Source organism: Megalops cyprinoides, chromosome 23, assembly GCF_013368585.1.
Source record: "Megalops cyprinoides isolate fMegCyp1 chromosome 23, fMegCyp1.pri, whole genome shotgun sequence".
Taxonomy (NCBI): domain Eukaryota; kingdom Metazoa; phylum Chordata; class Actinopteri; order Elopiformes; family Megalopidae; genus Megalops; species Megalops cyprinoides.
Window position 1 is genome coordinate 14,898,016 of NC_050605.1, and position 20,817 is coordinate 14,918,832.

Here is a 20,817-nt window from a genome sequence, read left to right on the forward strand (position 1 = left end):
CATGCTCTTCTGACCGGGGCTACATATACAACACTCACAAGGGAAAAAAGAGCAGAAAACACACACCAACATTTTCCCCCGTTTTAATTCAAAGGAAATATTTTATTTGCAATTTACCATAAAACGTTACACAATTTACTATGGTTAGTAATTAGGAAAAAAAAAAAATCACAACGACAAAGTAATCACAAGCGATCACAACGACAGTCGAGAGTGGCACTGCGCCTTATGTGAAAGTACAGTGTAGACTTTTCAAGAAAGTCTGACAGAATGAACGCAAAAGCAATGGATACTGTGTATTCGAAGTACAATGTATCACTGTGCTCCAAAATACAGCTGCAGTGTTACAATGCAGATAGACGGTGGAATCTTTAGAAAGCAGCGTTTCAATAAAAAAAAAGACCAGCGGAGGAAAGCAAGAGCTCGCTGGAGCAACACAGAGAACCATAACAGACGCGTCCCGAGTGCCATAATTGACACAAAATAAACTTTTACAATTACAACCTTTACGATTCTTAATGTCCCACATACTTAGCTAGTGTGAACAATATTTGAGGGAATACTATAGTTGCGACACGCAGATATTATACGATGCTGACTGTAAACTGTCTAAGATAGTGATAAAATATATCAAATGATGGCTTGAATTGCTGTACATGTTATGTAAAATGTGGCGTCTGTGTGAGAGAAATTCAGTTGGAAAAAAAGTGTTTTAAATATATTGGACGTGAGAAGATGTGCTACGGGGAAACTTCTGGGGACCACTGGACTACCACAATAAATCAAGGCGTCGCTGTTTGTTAGCCAAACAGCGAAAAAAAGTTTCCGATCTACATGAACTGACAAACCTCTGAGTTTGTTCAGCTACCTTCTAACTTCCTGGGTTCGTGTTCCGACAGTCACAAGCCAGCGAAACTGCAAATCACTGGTACGGAGACAAACTACTGCTGGACAAGTTGACTACATGGCTACTTCGCAAAGCAAATCCATCATCCGGAACTGAACAAGGTGCTCCTTTAATTTTGTTATATCCGGGCACAACATCCCATGTGCTTGCTCGCCAAGTGGCTTGTATACCTGACATTAGGAACAACAGCCAATAGCTAGCTGACTCGCCAATGTACTGAAAACAGATATTTGGGCAGCAAATATAATCATCAAAAATGTCGCTGGCTGGCTTCAAGTCATTTATCTAGCTACCTAACAATCACCTTTAAGCAAAAGCCAGACAACTGATCGTCAACTGATCGTCAAATATTCATCACGTTCTCAGCGTGTTCATCAAGAGAAAGCCAGACTGAATTTTCCGGGTTTACTGTCGTTTTGGCCGTTCTTTCGTTTGTTGTGCTTTATTTATACCGTGTATACAAACTAGCCAAGTGTGGCGCAGTATTACGTAGCGATTGTCAATCTCAAACACTATAATTTGCTAGCTAAATTACTACGACAGAAACTTTAAGGATTTCCATAGTCGTCTGCAAGTCAGTGCCATCGCTGAGGATGATACTGACTAATGATCACTTTGATAACCTCTGTAGACAGCTGGCAACATGCCAAGCTACATACTGTTACGTTATTAATTACACTACTTTGTGAAACGGTTTTACAATGGGGGCTTACTTAGCTAACTATCCAACTAGTTACCTCCAGCACGTGTCATTACAATTCATACAAACAAGAACAATCTCCCAACTGTCACGGCGATCGCAAAAAGAAACCTGAAGGACACCTGACTTCACAGGCTGTCTCTTAAACGAGGAGACAGAGGATGAATGCCTAGTTTCATCGTAAGGTCCTGGTGTAGGCCAATACGGGAACTCCACTGGTGAGGGAGAGCCGGATCCTGGCAGCACAATAGTGGAGGAACCAGCCGGAAACCAGATCAGTATCAGTCCGACACGCCTACAGATTTTAACGGTATTTTTTTGGAGTATCTCTACAACATACATACCTGAAAGCCCTGAGACCAATTTCAGTAACAGTTAAATAAAAACACACGTGCATTGACCTAAATGGGCAATGAGTCATTTGCTTTGTTTCGGTAATAGTTAACGTTCAGCAGCAGGACCTCCACACTGCGTAGGACGGAAGAAGCGTGCTTTCATGATGTCACGGGGTTTAAGGGTTTCCAAAATGGCGACGTATAGTCGTGAAAAGAAAACAAAACACTACCATTACTTGTTATATTTTCTGTAATATAGTAATTCAGCACTGCGCCCAAATATGGTCACAATGGTTTTTATCCTAACTACACGCATAAAGAGTAGATTAGCGATGTTTAGACTTTTGATACTGATCTGAGGTGTCTGAAATAAATCGCCTCCGCAACACACAAGCTGGGTGCTTTGTTTCCCCTTCTTATCGCCTGCGCTTTAAATGAAACATTATACGGGGTTTCTTGACCTGGAGGGGTCTTTCTCACGGGCAAGGAGGCGCCATCATGGGTGGGGCCAAATTCAGGGGCATTTTTAATATTTGTAACCTATTCCATATCGGGGTATTCTATAGGTTATTAATTTGTCAACATGGGTGGAATGTGACGTAGCAATGTATACCGCACAGAGAAACAAATAATTGTGTATTAATTTCATGTCATAACTGAAAAGGTGAACAGCTAATTCGATAGAATGTGGCCATAGGTAGTTATCTATGTGCTACATTGACTGGCTTGTGAGCCCATCTACTTTTATAGCTCTAAACAATTTATTTAGGATTACATTCCTTTCTCTGCTGAGAAATGTCAACAGGATCGCACACCTGTTTCACGTGGTAAAGTTAATGCCCATGTTTTCCTTCCAGCCGTGCACATACTAGCTGCTAAGGGTTTAAATATTTCTCAGTTTTAGCATGCGAGTCTGTTAAAAGAAGTTAGCTTTAGCTGGCCAGTATAGGTCCTTTAAAAACGTTTCTTTCAGTGATGGATGTGTGTTGTTTGCGAAGACTACCTAAGTCAACTGTCTACACCATGTCAAAATGTAGCTGTTAGTATCTTATCTGACTCGCTGAAATTCTAATAACGGCGGACGGAACAACGGCGACTTCCTGACCTCCCCCCTTTACGTAATCACGTCTTGCGTGCGGGTGGGGCCTCTAGTGTAACCGCATTGTTGTTGGGAGAGGGAAGCTTTGGGCAGCTGCGGGTCGTCTACAGGAAGGAACGGTGCGATTTACGAATGGTTGTTTTTGCAGATATTTTTACGCCGATGATAGAACCAAGGTCGGAATCCAGACGGACGTCGTGGATACCTCTGTATATCCTCAGAAAATTCAGCTGAAAGCTCGAGTGGCGCCCGTTGGATGAGAAGATTGTGCGGAATCACAGCCGCTTTGCAGGCCACATCGCCATTGCTTTCACCAGCGCTGCTGCTGTCTTAGGCAAAAAGCTTTGGAATTCCGAGGTATGAGCCATGTAACGTGATCCGTACTCATATATGTGCTTGATATATATGTGTTGGTGTGCATAATCAAATGAAGCTGGCAATCTGGGCGAAAAATAGGACTTTTTTTGTATCGACTCGGATTCTTGTTTTGTTGGACGCCATGTTTGACTTTCCTAGTTTTTATTATTGTGAACCGCCCCAGCACCCCAGGCCGCTGGCGATGATCGCTCTTCTCTCAGATGATCAGTGCCTGGCGCAAACACTGCAGGCGCAGCTCAGCGGTATATGCAGACGATTGCAGCGCAGCGTTCGACGAAATGCGCGTTATGTCGCCGTATCCCATTGATTCAAACTGTCCCGGGAAAGTGTTTGGTGCAGTGACGTCAAACAACTGGATAGTTTCCCAGCAACAATGGCAAACTAACGTTGTAGTCTCACACTTGTTCCTAGTTTTCGTTGCAAACTAAAGGACACTATTGTCTCTGCATGCAGCTGACTGCGGACTGCGGGGGCATAATCGGAATTTAACCAAACGGACGTAACTAAGCAGCTGGCTAGATCTCCTAGTTGCTGGCTTGCTTGCTACACAGCTGAAGTCGACAATAACAATGATACAAATTGTGTATCATTTCACAATGTGTTTTTATATTGTTGTATATAAGCATCAATTGATATTGATATTGAGTAGTTGAGTTAAAATATGCATTATTGCGTTATTGCATTAATGGCCAGTGTTAGTCTACAGGACAGCGTCCTGTTTGTTCCTTGACATGAACACTTACTTTGTACCAGTTTGTGTTAAATAATTTCACTTGAACACTTTCATAAGCTTCTTTTTATTTGTAAAATGAATGCAGCTTGTCCGGCTTCCATCTTCTGTAAAGCATTTTAAGTAGCGAGTACTCTGGCAGTTATAGAGGTTGCTTATTATTTCTGTTTTTTGTTACCTTGATTGGTGCTTTCTCCATAGACCTCAAGGTAATGATGGCATGTATTCTTGTTGTCAGGGACAACCAGGTCGTTGTCTACACTTCATTGTTACCCTTTGTCTTTGTCGACATTGCCTCATGTGCTTGGTAGTGACACAATCCACTGTAGTCACCCTTGAAATAGTTCCACAATTTTTTTTTTTCTCTCAAGGAAGATTATTCATGATAGAGCATTTAACTGTGATCCTGCCCCTGCTTAAGGACCCGGTTGTCACTTGATGTGGTGAAATGTCTGAGGGATGTGTTTTGGCTTTGCGGATCACTAAGAAGCAGGTTCACTGTTATGTACATTGCAGGATGTTGTCTCCTTATGATGTTGTTGAGTTGACAAGTTTTTTAAATAAAACCATGATGCTAAGGTTCTGTATACTTTAAAGTGGAACATAACCTGTTTCAGCCAGGTTTGAAATGATTGCGTAAGATCTAAAACAATGCTATTTTGGTGGCCTGTGAAGGCTACATTAGATATCAGTAGCTTCACATCAGTTGGTATATTTCTGTCCAACACCGGACTCACAAGGCTGAAGGAGAGAAGCGTAAGGGGTGACAGTATAGTACAATGGTAAGGAGCTGGGCTTGTAACCGGTTGTAAAGGTTGCTGGTTCAATTCCCAGCAGGGACACTGCTGCTATACCCTTGGGCAAGGTACTTAACCCAGAATTGCATCAGTAAATATCCAGCTGTTTAAATGGATAACATATGAAAACATAAGAGCATCTGCTAAATGACAATAATGTAATGTAGTGTAAAAATTGTTAGCTTGGATCACAAAATCCTGTCCGTCTTGGAAATCATAACTTGGACACATTTCTGAGTAATTGTGAGCACAAGCCAATGTAGAATGAAATCGCTTCTTACCTACAGGAGGAAGCTTCCATTCACTGGAGTCATCCAGATGTCAACAAGAGCCCCTATACAGCAGTTTTGATGGGCCATATGAGTTTGCGCCCACCTGTCATGGCTATAAGTTTGTAACCCTGTTTGTCTCGGGGACGCATATCTCAAGGTAGGAACATTTATAAAACGTCAGAATGGTAGTAATGGTGTAATTTTCACAGTCTGTTGCACTGCGTGTAAATCTGGTTGAAAATGGGTTTTGTTCCACCTTAAGGTGCCAGTTTTGTACGTACTTCTAGTGCTCTTGTGTTGTCGTTATTAGCTAGTCTGCATTTTATGCAGCATTGCAGGGATTTTGTGCTGTACAACAGGGTAACACAGGGTGTGCTTGAAAATGTCCTTTCATTAATCCTTTGAGGTAAAAAAAAAAGAATTCCAAGATTTGTTACAGTGCCCAAAGCTGTATAAAGACACAGAAATAACTCTTCAGTAAGATGTCTGCTGACTGAAGTCAGGCATATCACTGTTGTTAGTACTAAAATGATTTGTCAGAACCACACAGCAGGAAAGTAGTTGTTGAGCTTTTTTTTCTGTCATGTGACGGTTTAACGTCAGTTATTTGACAGCATAATAAGACCGTTAGTTTCCTTCCTTTATTTTCAGGGGTCAGTCACATTTTGTGTTATTGGGCAATGATATCTTTGAATGTTTCAAAGATCTTCAGTAAATTAATTGTTGTCTTCAGATAGTTTTCTTTAGACTTTCATCTACCCAGTTGAGTGCTGGTAAACAGCTACATTTGATAACTTCTAATTAAATTGTGCTCAAATGAGAGGCACCATACCTGATATCATACTGGTAGTAGAGGCTGGACAATGCGGAAATGAAAGTAATCGGTGTTAATCAGATTCACATGGTGTGACTTTATATTTCCTGACTTGAGTATTTTGATATGCGACTCTGTGCAACGCTTTTTTTTGTTTAAATTTACTTGACAGCTGATTAAATTTTAATCAAGCTCCCGTATTTCCCCTCAGCTTTTCGCGGCACTCAAGATGAAGAGAAAAACCCGGAGCAACCGAGTGCCGACGTCTCAGCGGCCGGCCTCTCCCATCAGGCCCTCGCCCAACCGGGAGACGCTGACGTACGCCCAGGCGCAGCGCATGGTAGAGCTGGAGATCGACGGGCGCGTGCACCGCATCAGCATCTTCGACAAGCTGGAGGTCATCTCGGACGATGACCCCACGGCGCAGGAGATCGCGGAGTGCAACAGCAACAAGGAGAACAGCGAGAAGCCGCAGCAGGCGCTGGTGCGGTCGGCGCGGCTCAAGAACAACCAGCAGAAGAAGAACGCCGCCCTGACCAGCGCCCAGGCCGCGCAGCCGCCCAAGAGCGCCCTCCCGGAGCCCAAAATCCGCACGGTGGAGTACAACCTGCCCGCGGTGCCCCGCAGGCCCTCGGCCTACTACACCTACGTGGAGAAGACGCCCGAGGAGCTGGACGAGGAGGTGGAGTACGACATGGACGAGGAGGACTACGCCTGGCTGGAGCTGGTCAACGAGAAGCGGCGGAGCGAGGGCTTCAGCCAGGTGTCGCAGAACGTCTTCGAGTTCCTCATGGACCGCTTCGAGAAGGAGTCGTTCTTCGAGAGCCTGGGCCGGACGGACCCGCGGTCGCTCATCGACGAGGACGCCGTCTGCTGCATCTGCATGGACGGTGAGTGCCACAACAGCAACGCCATCCTCTTCTGCGACATGTGCAACCTGGCCGTGCACCAGGAGTGCTACGGCGTGCCCTACATCCCCGAGGGCCAGTGGCTGTGCCGGCACTGCCTCCAGGCCCCCACCCAGCCGGTCGACTGCGTCCTCTGCCCCAACAAGGGCGGGGCGCTGAAGAAGACGGACGACGACCGCTGGGGCCACGTGGTGTGCGCCCTGTGGGTGCCCGAGGTGGGCTTCTCCAACACGGTCTTCATCGAGCCCATCGACGGCGTGCGCAACATCCCGCCGGCCCGCTGGAAGCTCACCTGCTACCTCTGCAAGGAGAAGGGCGTCGGCGCCTGCATCCAGTGCCACCGCGCCAACTGCTACACCGCCTTCCACGTCAGCTGCGCCCAGAAGGCCGGCCTCTACATGAAGATGGAGCCCATCAAGGAGGTGACGGAGACGGGCGACCCCACCTTCTCTGTGAAGAAGACAGCCTACTGTGGCGCGCACACACCCGCCGGCTGCGTCCGCCGGCCCCTCACCATCTACGAGGACGCCAAGGCCAAAAACGGACTGTGTAAGAACGGGGACAAGACTGGCGGCAGGTCGAGGTTAAAAGGCAGGCAGAAGAAGAAGAGTAAGAAAGCGGACGCCGAGCCCCAGGCCGCGGTGCCAGCAGTGACCGTGCCCAGTATTCCTTCCCAGAGGTAGGGTGCCTGAGTCGGGCACTGACGTCTTAGGCAGCTTTATCACACACAAAACTGTCACACTTTCGCACTGCATTTCGTGTCTTTCTTCTGGTGTAATTGCATGACTGCTATAACGCATTTGTACTCTGGAGATCGTTGTCTTGTTAGGTTACGTTACGTTATTGTCGTTTAGCCGACACTCTTATCCAGATTGACTTACATAGGTTACAATTTTTTACATGTTATCCCTTTATACAGCTGGATTTTTACTGAGGCAATTGTGGGTTAAATGCCTTACCCAAGGGTACAGCAGCAGTGCTTCAGCGGGGAATCAAGCCAGCAGCCTTTGTTTAACAACCCTGTTCCTTACCACAATGTTACACTGCCGCCCCTTATTAGATGAGACAGCGTTTGTTGTAAACCTGCTTCAGGCTACATTGTTATGACCTCTATGTCTCCCAAAGTATTTTTCTCAAGATGATCAAACTTCATAAGACTCAGTGAACTGTGCCCTTTCTCTCTGTAGGTTGAGCACCATCCTCGGTCAAATCTCTATTCAGAAGAAGAGGGTTTTTTTCGAGAGGGTCTTGAGCTACTGGACGCTGAAGAGGCAGTCGAGGAATGGTGTGCCTCTCCTCCGCCGACTCCAGTCCAACCTGCAGTCCCAGAGAACCGCCCAACCGGTCAGTTCTCCAACACACCAGCACACCTGCACACATCACAGGGCTGTCGTGAACTTTGACCTCTGCACTGCTGTGACATCCATTTCTGTGCTGCCTGTGAAATCCCGACAATGGGCCACTTTTTACTAAAACGTCATGACAGAACAGTGTGTTACTTTCAGACCTTTAAATTAAATCATCATTTGTGCTTGCATACCTTGGCTCATACAGGAGGCGCATGTGTTAGAGTAAATGAGGAAAGTGTACTTTGTCTAAAAATCCTGTAACGTCATGTGTTGAGACAAATGTTTGTTTGTTTAAACTTGGTTTTAATGAATCAGGAATTCTTGACTCTGATCCTTCTGGTTACAGGTCGGAAAGTTTATAAATTGTTATTATAGCCAGATGTCGTAAATAGCTGATGGGAGAATCACGGGTTATTGAGTTGAAGGGTGAAAGTAAGTCACTCACACTCTCCTGTGTTCAAGACCTCAGGAGTCTGCAAACTGCAAACTTCTTCAGTGTATGATGGTTGAGCCTGCTGCACTTAACCCCACAGAAGGAGAACGAGGAGGAGAGCAGGGCGCTGAAGGAGCAGCTGAAGGAGTGGCACAGACTGCGGCACGACCTGGAGCGGGCCCGGCTGCTGCTGGAGCTGATCCGCAAGAGGGAGAAGCTCAAGAGGGAGGAGGTACTGCCACAGCCCGGCCTCACAACCACTCCACCGCCAGAGAATGTGAATGCCAGGCAGAGCAGAGACAGTCACATCTTATAATCCAGTCACTCCCACTGTGTTAATACTGCACAGGAACAGTGAACGGAGATATTAGTCTCTTTTCTCATGTAAAACTATTATCTTTTTCAGTAGCTGGTAACAAAGCCAGGGCTGATGTTGGTTTGTGTGTGTACGCATGCACCTACCCGCTCATTCTGAACCTGTGTCGTGTGTCTCGTTCTGCAGGTGAAGCTGCAGCAGTCGGTGCTGGAGGTACAGCTCACTCCATTCACGGTTCTGCTGAGGTCCGTTCTGGACCAACTCCAGGAGAAGGACCAGGCCAAGATCTTCGCTCAGCCTGTCAGCCTCAAAGAGGTGAGCATCACACCCCTATTGTCCCAAAGTCTCACCAGCAGAAAGTGGGACAAGAACTGAAGGCAATTCCTGTATCTGTTGAAGTAATGATGATAACATTGTGTAACCGAAATGTTCTTTACACAAGCCAAGCTTTACAGAAAATCTCATTTGAAAGGGGGAAGTCCTGCAGACTGCACCTGGCAATAATCACTTTTGTTTTATTAATACGAACCTGTCATTGAAGTTTTAGTAATCTGTGACCTGGTCCCCAGTCCACCCCGTCATCTTTATGTGCTTTGTCTGAAGCAGACACAGTGAATGGGATGAGTCAGTCAAACATTTTAAAGATCCGGGTTCCGAGGCAGCAGCAGTGACCGGTGGCATTGTGCTTCGTCTCAGGTACCCGATTACCTGGACCACATCAAGCACCCGATGGACTTCTCCACGATGCGGAAGCGCATCGAGGCCCAGGGCTACCGGAACCTGGACGAGTTCGAGGACGACTTCAGCCTCATCGTGGCCAACTGCATGAAGTACAACGCCAAGGACACCATCTTCTACCGCGCGGCCGTGCGCCTGCGGGACCAGGGCGGGGCGCTGCTCCGGAAGACCCGGCGCGACGCCGAGATCATAGGCTTCGACTACGAGAGCGGCACGCACCTGCCCGAGCCGCCCAAGGTGGAGCCACCGCCCCCCTTCTCCTGGGAGGAGGGTGAGTCGCGCTTACGTTCGGCCTGCTGTTGTCTGTGTAAATACCCGTGTTTTTGCAAATACAAAAGGATACTGGAAACGGCATAGAGGAACGTTAAGTGTCAATGAAAAGTAACACGCGTAACACAAAGAACACTGTACTGGTTAATAACGGATATACAGCTCTGACACCTGTGATGGCACTGTTGTTTGTCCTGGGTGTTTGCACTGTGTTTATTGTTTTTTTTATATATAGTGGGTGGATAACTTTGAAATAATTTAATAATAATAGTAGCTCAGCTGTGGCGGTGCATCTTAAAGTGCTTTCCAACATCCCAGTACAAAAATTCACAACAGCATTAGAAAATTACATCAGAAGTAAACAGAGAAAGCAAAGGTTTGCAGTTGTTAGAAGGTGGCTTTAAATTTATTCGTCTGATCGGACAGGGGCTCTTCCTATCCGACCCTAGGCGCGAGGCTGTTCCATTCAAGTTCTGACCTGATATGGTCTGACACTGTTGCTCATTCAGCTTGAATGGATACACCTCTGTTCTTCTGTGCTGAAAGTTGCTTTGGATGAGAGCGTCTGCTAAATGGGTGTAATGTAATGTAATTGACTGAGGCTGTGGTCTCTCTCCCGCAGTGGATCGGCTGCTGGTCCCGGCGAACCGGGTGCACATGCCCCTGGAGGAGCAGCTGAAGGAGCTGCTGCACAAACTGGACCAGACGTGCACCATGAAGACGAGCCCGTCGCGCAGCAAGAGGCTCAAGCTGCTGAAGAAGGAGATCAACAGCGTCCGCGCGGAGATGAGCCTGAGGAAGGCCGCGGTGCCCTGCCTTCAGCGGAGGGAGTCCCGGGTGGCGGAGGCCGAGCCTGCAGGGCAGGCCGCGGAGGAGGACGGTATGCGTGCGCCTCAGTGTGCCGTAATGGGCTCACCGTAATGGCTGCGGTGCACTGCTTTTTCCATTTCAGATTCATTACAGTACTGTGTTGAGTCAGTTTGAAGTCATTTTGCTGGGATTTATTGTACACCTTATTGTTGTAGGTCTGCGAGTTTGAACATCACAGATGTTGTCTGAGTGATATTGGTGAATTATAGTGGAGTGACTGCCTTAGGGCCTACTGGAGCGGGCATGGGGGGTTTATCATGGGTTGTCATTTCTCCATGAGCTACAGGTGCTGTCATATTGTTTTTCAGGGGACAAGTCTCTGCCACCAAAGCTGGAGCCGTCGGACTCGTTGCCACCTCCGCTAAATTCGGACAGTCACTCCGAACCGCCTACCCTCAAACCCATAGACCCCAGCCCCGAGAACAAGTGCCACAAGCGCGTCAAGTTTGACGGCGAGAAACACGCGGCCCCAGGACCCAAAGAGACGCTGAACGGGCACAGCTCGGAGTGCCCGCCGCTGCCCGACGGCCACGTCAGCGTGGTGGCCACGTCCACGCTGTCCGAGCCCTCCGGCCCCGTCAACAGGCGGACGTCGGTGCTCTTCCGCAAGTCCAAAAGCGCCAGCCCCCAGAAGCCTGGCAAGGCGGGCGAGGCCCAGCCCCCCTGCCCGCAGCTGGGGACCAAGACCTTCCTGTCGGTGGTCATCCCGCGGCTGGAGACCCTCCTGCAGCCCAGGAAGAGGTCCCGCAGCGCCAGCGGAGACAGCGAGAGCGAGGAGTCCTCCCCCAGCAAGCGCTTCGATTCAGGTAAGTCCCGCCTCCGCGAGGAGAGGGCACGCCCACTGCACTTAAGGATGCACACTGAAGGTGAATTCACACTGTTGGTGCTGGAAGAACAGCAGAAGTTCAGAGTTCTGACCTCTTTCATTGAGCGTGGACGTTGTAGTTGTGTTATTCTAAAGCTGCTGTGAGTCCATCTCATTGTTTTCTCTGTGTTGAGCCCTGATGCCGCTTGTGTCAGCGGTGCGCAGAGTGGCTCTGCGTGTGCTGACCCTCTTGTTTTGTGCTTCCAGGGCTGTCTAACGGCTTTGTCGTGGAGCAGGAGAAGGAGCTCAGTCCCAGCAGGCAGCTGGAGCCCCGGCGGAGGTGCGCCTCAGAGTCCAGCATCTCCTCCAGCGGCAGCCTGCTCTGTAGCACCAGGTACACACTGTTGCGCACTGCCTACTGCTACCGACAGGAGCCGTGCACCGGCATTGCTTTCTGCTACCATCTCTGAACTGTTACACACTGTCTGCTACCACTGATACACCAGCTGTTCACTGTCGTGCACTGCCTACTGCCATTGACACACCAGCTATGCAGTGTTACATACTGCCCACTGCCACTGACACACCAAAGTACTCACCACATAATTACATCGTACCACCAGCACACCAAGCACACCCCCTCACAGTCACAAGCAGGCAATGCACTACTCTACTGCTCCTGGTAGCACACCAGGTATGTCCCATTCAAGTACCAATACAGTACCAATTTCTATCAGAAGTCTCCTATAGCTAGTCAGCATGTTGTCCCTCAGTGCGGTTTCAATATGAGGACAGGCAAACTCCCTTCAGATCCTCCTTGTGTTGAGCCTGTGGGAAAACGAGCGTCTCTGTGGAGTATAGTTCTGATAACCCAGGACTGATTCGATTTTGCTGTCCCTCAGCAGTTTCAGTCTTCCGAAGTGCGGCAAAGGCAAGCCAGCGCTGGTGAGGAGGAACACTGTGGATGACAAGACCCAGCTGATCGCCTGCATCGAAAACGGGAACTTTGCCAAAGCTGCCCGGATCGCGGCCGGTACGTTGGCCGTTCTCAGTTCTTCCGTACAGTACCGTCCAGTGTATGTGTAGGGAATGTGATTGCATGCGTTTTGATGTTTGTATTTTAGTTGCCAGATTGTGTGACCGGCCATACATTCCCCCCCTCTCAAAAAGGAGTGGAATTTGATGATATGAGCTGTTGTAAAAAAAAAGTCATAGAATGCAGTTTCTACCATTCAGGTGTCAGAGGCTTGAGCTGACACACCTGCAGGACAAAACCTCCAGGTCACACAGTCAGTATGAGATCTTCATGTAACTGAGGAGTGATAGCCATCCTGCTCCCTCCACTGGAAGCATTAAGCCTCCTTGTTTGCCCCCCCCATGATTCTCATGAGTCACTGAGTAGACCACTCTGCTTGTTCTGATGAGGCTGTTAGTCATGCATCAATGTGTATTCATAGTTCATTGACCGGACTGGTACGTTTCATGTGTTGTAATGTTGCTTTGTCACTATAAGCATGGCTTTTGGAGATGTTTTGCTCTGTATTTGCAGTGAACCCCTCATAACTTGATTGTCGTTATTCCTGCTTCCATAGAAGTTGGCAACAGCAATATATGGATGCCCGCTAGTGCTGCAACTGTTGTTCTGGAACCTCTAAAACTAGTTTGGGCAAAATGTAGCGGATATCCTTCCTACCCTGCCTTGGTGAGTGTGAGTGTGTGTGTACGTGCGTCAGAGACTGACCATCTTTCTCCCCCTCCCCAATACTCCCTCCAACACGGGCCACGTGTGATTCTTGTCAATACACGCACATGCACATAGACTTATATGTGAGCGGACATACATATACAGATTTGCACAAACTTGCATGTCCACACACAGACACAAACACACATTTGATCATGAACTCGTGCACTCATGCATGCGCCTACAGAAACACCCAAGCGCACACACACACATACACACACACACCCATACATGTGAGCACATGCGCACTCAGGCACACACGCATGCACTTCTCATTGACTTACAGAGCGGGTCCCCGCCCTAGCGAGAGTGCAGTGCTTTTGGTCATAAGCCTTTGCTGAAACACCAGTAGCTGGTAAGCTGTGAATGCATAACGTTCCCCTTCATGCTGGGTGGATATAACCCTGTTACACTCGCAGAAGCGAGGAACAGTGGAGCCAGGGCAGTACTTAAGAGTACATTACAGAAGTGCAAGAACACAACAGGAAACCTCAAAATTAAGCACATCATCTGTAGAAATCAAATGAGTGCTGTAGTGAGTGGAGCAAAGTTTTCATTTTGATAGTGTCTCACAAGGTCTCACAGCCTTATGGAAAGTCTGTTTAATACTATCAGTTGAATGTCATTCTTACTACTGCAGAGCTGACCAGTTTCACAGTCTCTCTTACTCTGATTCTTACTCTGATTGTTTTAACACTGATGTTCCTTACAGATTAAGTGCAGAGGAGCAGTATCTGCCTCTACTGTAGAAAAGGGAAGTTGTTTTCAGCTTCAAGAACACCTCCCCTGTCAATTCATGTAGTTTTCAATGACTGTGGCGGCTTACAAAAAAGTACAAAAAAATATAATCAATACTTAACGGAGAGAGGGTCACAAAAAATCTGATAACCTTAGAACCTTAGAAGTTGTGCAGCCCTTCATTTAATATCATGATTCCAACAATCCTTGAAAATGTTTTCATTTTGGACAGTGGTGGACTGTGGACAGATTTCCTAGTTTACTTGAAAAGTCATGCCAAATTGTGCAAATGTGAACATTTTTGCCTTCATATGTCACATCTTCCCAGCTTAATGTCGTTTACTGTCGAGCCTAGCACCATCAGCCTGCTTACAAACCAGATAGCTCACGTCTGGAAGACTAACCCCCAAAGACTAAAAGATGCTTGCAACTGGAATTTGCCTTACAGAGCATCCACAAGTGTGTATCCAAATTTTACTCCAGTTTGATTATTTCTGCAATAACAGTAATCCTCAAAAATCTTATGTTCTTTTTAACATAATTGACAAGTCAAGGTAATTAAAAGTCTCATTTGAGTGAAAACTGAATTAGGTTGTTCTTACGTCTGTTTTCAATATGCGGTGGTTTCAAACAGCCATAGACCCTCCAGTACACGCTTGTTTAAGGGCCCTTCCTTCACAGTTCACCTCTGTTCAAGAGCTAAACACCCACACCCCGGAGAACCTCCCCTTCACAGCCCTACCAGAACGCGACCACACCTCAAAGTCGTTATCGGCGCAGGAAATGCGCCTTGTCACTGGTGCGTCTTTGTGGTGTGCTGTGACCTCAGTGCTGAAACGGGGGGAAATTTTCCAGTGCTTCGCACTGATTGTACATTTCCATTTGAAGGGTATAATCTTCATCAAACTGCATTCACGTGAAAACATAAAATCACCCGTTCAAAGGCTCCACCAGATGGCAGGGCTCAGTCACATGTGCACAAACGGTTGCCAGCTCTACCCGAGATTGAGAAGGCATTGTGGAAACTGTGCTTGGACTCATGTCTGGTCAGTCGTTCAGCACCATCGCCAGTGCGTGTATTTATGTCTGCTGTGAGGATGAGTCTGTACTGATAACGGTGCATAATCTCCTCCAGAAAACTGCGTTTCAGCACCAGCAGCTCTGTGTGGTGCATGTGTGTGTATGTGTATGTGCATGTGTTTGTTCCTGCTGTGAATAACGTACGCTTCAGCACCCATACCAGTGTCCCTCTCTCCTGATGTAGATAATAGACCCCAAGATGCCCCGGGTGGGCTGCCATCACAATGGCGTCACCATCCCTATGCCCCCTATGGACGTGCTCAGGATTGGAGAGCAGATGCAGTACAAGTCCGGAGAGAAACTCTTCCTCGTCCTCTTCTTCGACAACAAACGCAGCTGGTGAGATTTTTCTTCTTCGGTTCTGAGTCGAGTTTAAGAGGACGCAACCCGCCGCTTTTGAGAACTGTTGAAACCTGTATTGATTTGGCATTGTATAGTACAGTGCACTACAGTATGGTTGATCTGCTATTGTAAGGTAAAAATATTCTATATGGATAAGTGTTGAAATATGAATTTTTATTGCATGTGTGTGCTGACATTTAGTGCCGTAAAAAGGGAAAATACAAATCCTAAAATGACAGGAGGCCTTTAGAATCCCTTGTGAGCTGTGTTGTAATAACCTGTGAACAGAGAGTGCAGGTGAGCAGTTTGGGACGTGCAGTTTGTGCCATAATATCCTCAAGAAAACCAACGTGTCTAAATGACCGACAGCTTCAGTCATGATTCCTGGGATTCATTGCATCTCCTCAACTGCCCTCTTTTTTATTTTCTCCAGGCAGTGGCTTCCTAAATCAAAGATGGTTCCGCTGGGGATCGACAAGACCATCGACAAGATAAAGATGATGGAGGGCCGCACCTCCAGCATCCGCAAGGCCGTGCAGACGGCGTTCAACCGCGCCATGAACCACCTGAGCAGGGTCCAGGACCAGCCCGTCAGCGACCTGAGCGACGTGGACTAACCCTGCAGCCCCCCACAACTCGCTTGACCCGTGGAGGGAGGCGGAGCCACCTGTCTGCTTGGCCGTGATTGGCCGCACGCGGCCCTCCCTCCTTGGTCGATTGGCTGCTACTTGATGAATGTGTTTCTCCGTGACTGCTGCTGCATCACTGCTGGACTCCGTATGACATTTCCCCATCACGACACCCCCCCCCCCCCACGTCACTCCATTTCCACTCATAAACACCTGTGTATTTAATGAACCTTGTAAATACCTGTACATTTCCTGACACTAACTTATTGTGTAGACTTTTTTAATTGGTACTGTACATTACTTTTCTTAGTATTTATACTTAAAAGTGATTCACGTTAGCGCTATGATGCGGTCTTTACTGGTGCTACGGACGCTAACGTCCTGGTTATAAATGAGACCCACTTAGGGCTAAAACATACTGTTTCGAAAGTATTTCAATAACCTTTTCTTTAATATCTGCTTTATTAAGTTATTGAAGTTTATTTGCATAAACTTCCTTACCTGGCATCTTTTTATTTTTGTACGAGAATATTTTCAAGAATTTTAGTAATGTTTTGTTTGTAAATATTTATATAAATCTATATATGTATACTTCAAATGCTTACATGGGAAATCTTTAGTAGCTTTGGAAAACCGGAAGTGCGTCATTCTCACGAAACCAAAAATACTAGCTGCCCAGACTTTTCCTACCTTTTTTTACTTACATTTCTTTCTGTCTGGTGTGAAAGGTATTATTCCACTGTAAAAAAAAAATCGTTTTTAACTCAATGGTTTTTATTTGTCTGTTTTACAGGGACCTGTATTAAATTACAGGAAGGTGTGCCTGTGTTTATTTATTGTAAAGAAAAAAAGTATTTGCATTACTTTATATACAGAGAAAATGTTTTAAGTGATAATAGGGGCACTAGTTGTGTTGTTTGCATATTATAAATTACATTGTGTTTCTCATATCCTGTAATTTTGATGGTTTACCAGTAGAATTTGTGATGTTTTTTATTTTTTATTTTTTCTTTTAGTAGGATCCTGGGTAGCAATAGGTAGGTTTTTGAATACTTTTTTATGTATGTTCTGTACATAGACTATTAGGCGGTTACTGGGATGGCCCCCATAGGGTTTTTATTGTTTTGTTTTTATTTTTTTTAATAAATACACTGAAAATAAAAACAGGTGGAATTTATGCATTTGAATTGCTGACAGTAGATAGTGTTGCCATATGTTTACTTGATGGAAATAGTTAATTTTTACTTGACCTTTTACTTGAACTGGTCCATGGTTCTGGTCAGTGTCACTTTCATTTTCTGGATGTTTAATATAAAAGCTTCATACTGACATAAAATATTATTTAGCAGTATTTTAACATCCTCTGAAATCTCTGGCCATTTATAGTATTCCCTGGACCAAACCACGCTTGATGTGCAATAATAAGGCTTCCACCAGAGGGCACCACTGCACTGAACATTTGGTGATCCTCAGGAGAACGGAAGAGTAGGCTACATTTATTGCAGCATGTATCAGTGTCGTAAATGAAGCTAGAGTTGATACCGATTAGTCAAAGGATAAGAACCCATGTGAGTACAGAATTACCAGATTTAATAATGTTTAATTCTGTCATGAAAATAGACAAAATGCGATTGTGTTATTAACCATACCCATAACTCAATGCGTCTCCGCTTGGATCAAAATTGATTGCATTGGTTTTCACTGAAACAGACATTTTAAATCCGGGCACACTGTATGGATTATCTGTTGAGATGTTTATACTCATCCTCCCATTGCAGCCAGCATATTGTTAGTACACAAGCGATAAATGTTCTCTTAACATACCCTCCCTTTTGCTTCATGCGCAAATCCGGGAATTTAAAGGAACAGCATAACTAAAACCTTCAAAACTGAACATGGTTTTTCTTACCTATGCCCTAGATTCTAGAACATTCTGTGCTCTTTTCAAACTGTGACGGTTTGTTTTTTGCACGAGGAACATTAATTCATATTCCATCAATTGGAACTTGGCTGCTAACAAACAGGAGCTATGGCCAACTTCACAGACAGTTCTCTGGTGTAAAGTACAAAGACTGCCATAGAAACGAAAGCCTGTCACTATTTCAGTTAGATGCCGTAAGTGGTTAAAGAACATTTGTACCCGTTTTGAAGGAGCATATGGAAACTGGGTTGAAAACCATGTTGCAAGAAGTTACAAATCGGGCAGCAAGTGGAGCTCTGCTGATTTCTGCTCCCTCGTTTTCCTTGCTTTCAGCTACTGATATAGAAGGTAAGAAACATCGAGAATGTTGGTGGCTTCACTGTTTTACTCTTTCTTTAAAACAAGTGCACTTTTCCCTAAGTTTCTGTTTTTATTTTTGAGGACAAGGTTCTCCATGGTCAGCATCTGGTTTGCAAGTGTAATGTTCGTCAGTTTATAAGATTATTTCCGCGTATATACAGCAATTTATATTTGTTTTAAAGGTACCGTTCTAATATCGTTTGATATCTCCAATGCAAATAAATCATCGGATTAGTAGGCTATATATATATTTTAAAAGATCCAGTAGAATTAACAGTTTGGATATGGGTTTTATTGTCACATGTTTGAAGAGGCTTGGTCTTTCTTCAAGACACACAAAATTGCATAGCCTATTGGGATTCATTAACGCGATTGGATAGGCTACGTCGACTGAAATTATAACCGATACTCAGTAAATCACTGTTATCAAAATTAAAATGTATGTTAATTCATGGAGTTAAGAGTATTTAGCTGATATGAAAACTTAAAGATTCGGCTTGTCCCAGTTCATATTTCCAAGAATAAGAGTAACCTACATTTTCCGGTATTTTTTTTTAGCTTCAGAACAAATCCTGATTGCATTAAACACGACGATTTCTATCTACCTTTTTGGCAAACGAATCTACGATGAATCATAACCGTATGCAGGTCTACGTTTCGTCATTTCATCATTCGTCAAGCAGACCGCGCCGCTGCTGGTGGAGGTAGAATAAGTTTTGCAGCTCTCAGGATCTCTGGCTTGTGACTCGGAATTTAAAACGAAACAGCGGCTCCTGTGTCGTCTTTTCCCTCAATCAGATGCTAATTGCTAGGGGAGGTAAACACTCGCTCGCAGTCGGGGAGGAAGTCAAGCGTGAAGATCAATCTCCCACATCACCTCCATCAAATAACTTTGACTGAGCGCGGCGCCCTAATTAGCCGGGGTGCTCTCCGGCGGCCTCAAGCGCCTGCCGGGGGTCTCTGAAATTGCCGGATAGAAGCCAGCAGGTGAATTCCGGTGACAATCGGGGGACCACGAATGTATTATTTTCCACATTTAAGTGTCACCCGAAGTCGTCGCACGACGTCACCTGCTGAAGGACACTTCAGAGACGAGGTGGAGAGCCGCGCTCTAAAGCTGTCAAACACCTGGGAAACGAACCTCCTACCCTATTAACTCGTACTCAGTGAGCAATGAGCCTAACCTCATGCATGTGGCTAATATGTCACGTAATTACGTGCACTGCGTGATACGTCTTTTGACATCAGCTTTTCAATTTAATGCCAAAACGATTCGGCTCCGCACTTACCACGCTGAATATTTTCTTCTCTGAAATGGGCTTATTACAGCCAAGAATTATTCATCACGCTCACTCTCATATGAATACAATTTAATCCCCACTTGATTCAAAATGTATGTTCAACAACAAGAAAATATGCAACATTTTGAAAAAAGGCAAACATCCATTTCTTGCCGATTGTCTCCGACTCACCGGCTGCAGATACCGTATTATGGGTGTCAGTCATCTCAGAGACTTTCATTTACAACCAGACCTACCTCTGAGCAGGGCTTCCATTGCTACTCCCTCAAAACACCCAACCCACCATAGCCTCCACACACTGCATCACTGTCCCCAACACAACCCTTCTTATAGTACGCACAGAATTTGAGCTTTGCTTAAGTAGGAGAGGCTCATAGGGTCAGAGACTGTGACATCTGCAACATCAATCAGTGTGATATATGAGTAAACCCCCTGGACAGAACTGCAGTGCTATCACAGGGCACTTGGCTGAATCTCTCTCATTTACTAGAGAGTGAAAAGCAGACAGGCAGTAGGTTTTATTTCTGAAGTGTTTCTAAAGGTCAAGCCCCCTACCATTGAACTAGGCACTTTATACTCCCCATCATTGTACACCCCATAGCACCCTTTGCATCACTGTATTACCATGCTGCACACTGTAGTGTGACAGTCACAAAAATGTTGACCATCCATCAGTAGATTGGGGGTACCTGCAACAAGTGGACAAGACCAGGAACAGACAAAGGTGGCAAAGGTGCTGAATTTTTCATATGCAATATCATGTAAGCATCAGATGTAATGGATTCTTGAACTTGTTTTCGTGTCCATCTTATGCATAAAAAGTATGGATCATTGATACTTTGTGAATCAAGAAATGTGGATAGGTTTATAGCAGATTATTGTTAAAAAATAATGGGATCGGAGATTTAAAGTGGATAATGATTTGTGCACGTATGATTTTTGGGTCTCTCAAGACTAGTAGAAATCGATTCTATGCATTAC

The 20,817-nt window shown here is 45.7% G+C and overlaps 1 protein-coding gene across 6 annotated transcripts; it reads left to right on the plus strand.

Moving 5' to 3' along the window:
- The first annotated feature begins 771 nt into the window (after positions 1-771).
- On the plus strand, positions 772-16,988 carry LOC118770232 (bromodomain-containing protein 1-like). Of its 6 annotated transcripts, none has more exons than XM_036517780.1 (14): positions 772-1,008; positions 3,190-3,398; positions 6,244-7,619; positions 8,128-8,284; positions 8,823-8,954; positions 9,225-9,353; positions 9,735-10,047; positions 10,669-10,926; positions 11,225-11,722; positions 11,989-12,115; positions 12,624-12,754; positions 13,314-13,423; positions 15,468-15,622; positions 16,059-16,988. In XM_036517780.1, exons 3-14 carry the CDS (start codon positions 6,262-6,264, stop codon positions 16,240-16,242), a joined length of 3,552 nt encoding a protein of 1,183 aa, XP_036373673.1. In that variant the 5' UTR covers positions 772-1,008; positions 3,190-3,398; positions 6,244-6,261; the 3' UTR covers positions 16,243-16,988. The 6 variants fall into 6 exon arrangements, with proteins under 6 accessions (XP_036373673.1, XP_036373674.1, XP_036373672.1 ...); XM_036517781.1 differs by lacking the exon at positions 772-1,008 and adding an exon at positions 5,234-5,375 and having other exon boundaries at positions 3,126-3,398; XM_036517779.1 differs by lacking the exon at positions 772-1,008 and having other exon boundaries at positions 3,126-3,398.
- Positions 16,989-20,817: the final 3,829 nt, after the last annotated feature.

What these genes read in the sequence shown, in the direction of transcription:
- LOC118770232 (XM_036517780.1), top strand. Translation starts at nt 6,262, where the DNA reads ATGAAGAGAAAAACCCGGAGCAACCGAGTGCCGACGTCTCAGCGGCCG. An exon ending in CCCCTTCTCCTGGGAGGAGG is followed by an intron (nt 10,048 to 10,668) that starts GTGAGTCGCGCT and finishes TCTCTCCCGCAG; the next exon opens with TGGATCGGCTGCTGGTCCCG. An exon ending in GCAGGCCGCGGAGGAGGACG is followed by an intron (nt 10,927 to 11,224) that starts GTATGCGTGCGC and finishes ATTGTTTTTCAG; the next exon opens with GGGACAAGTCTCTGCCACCA.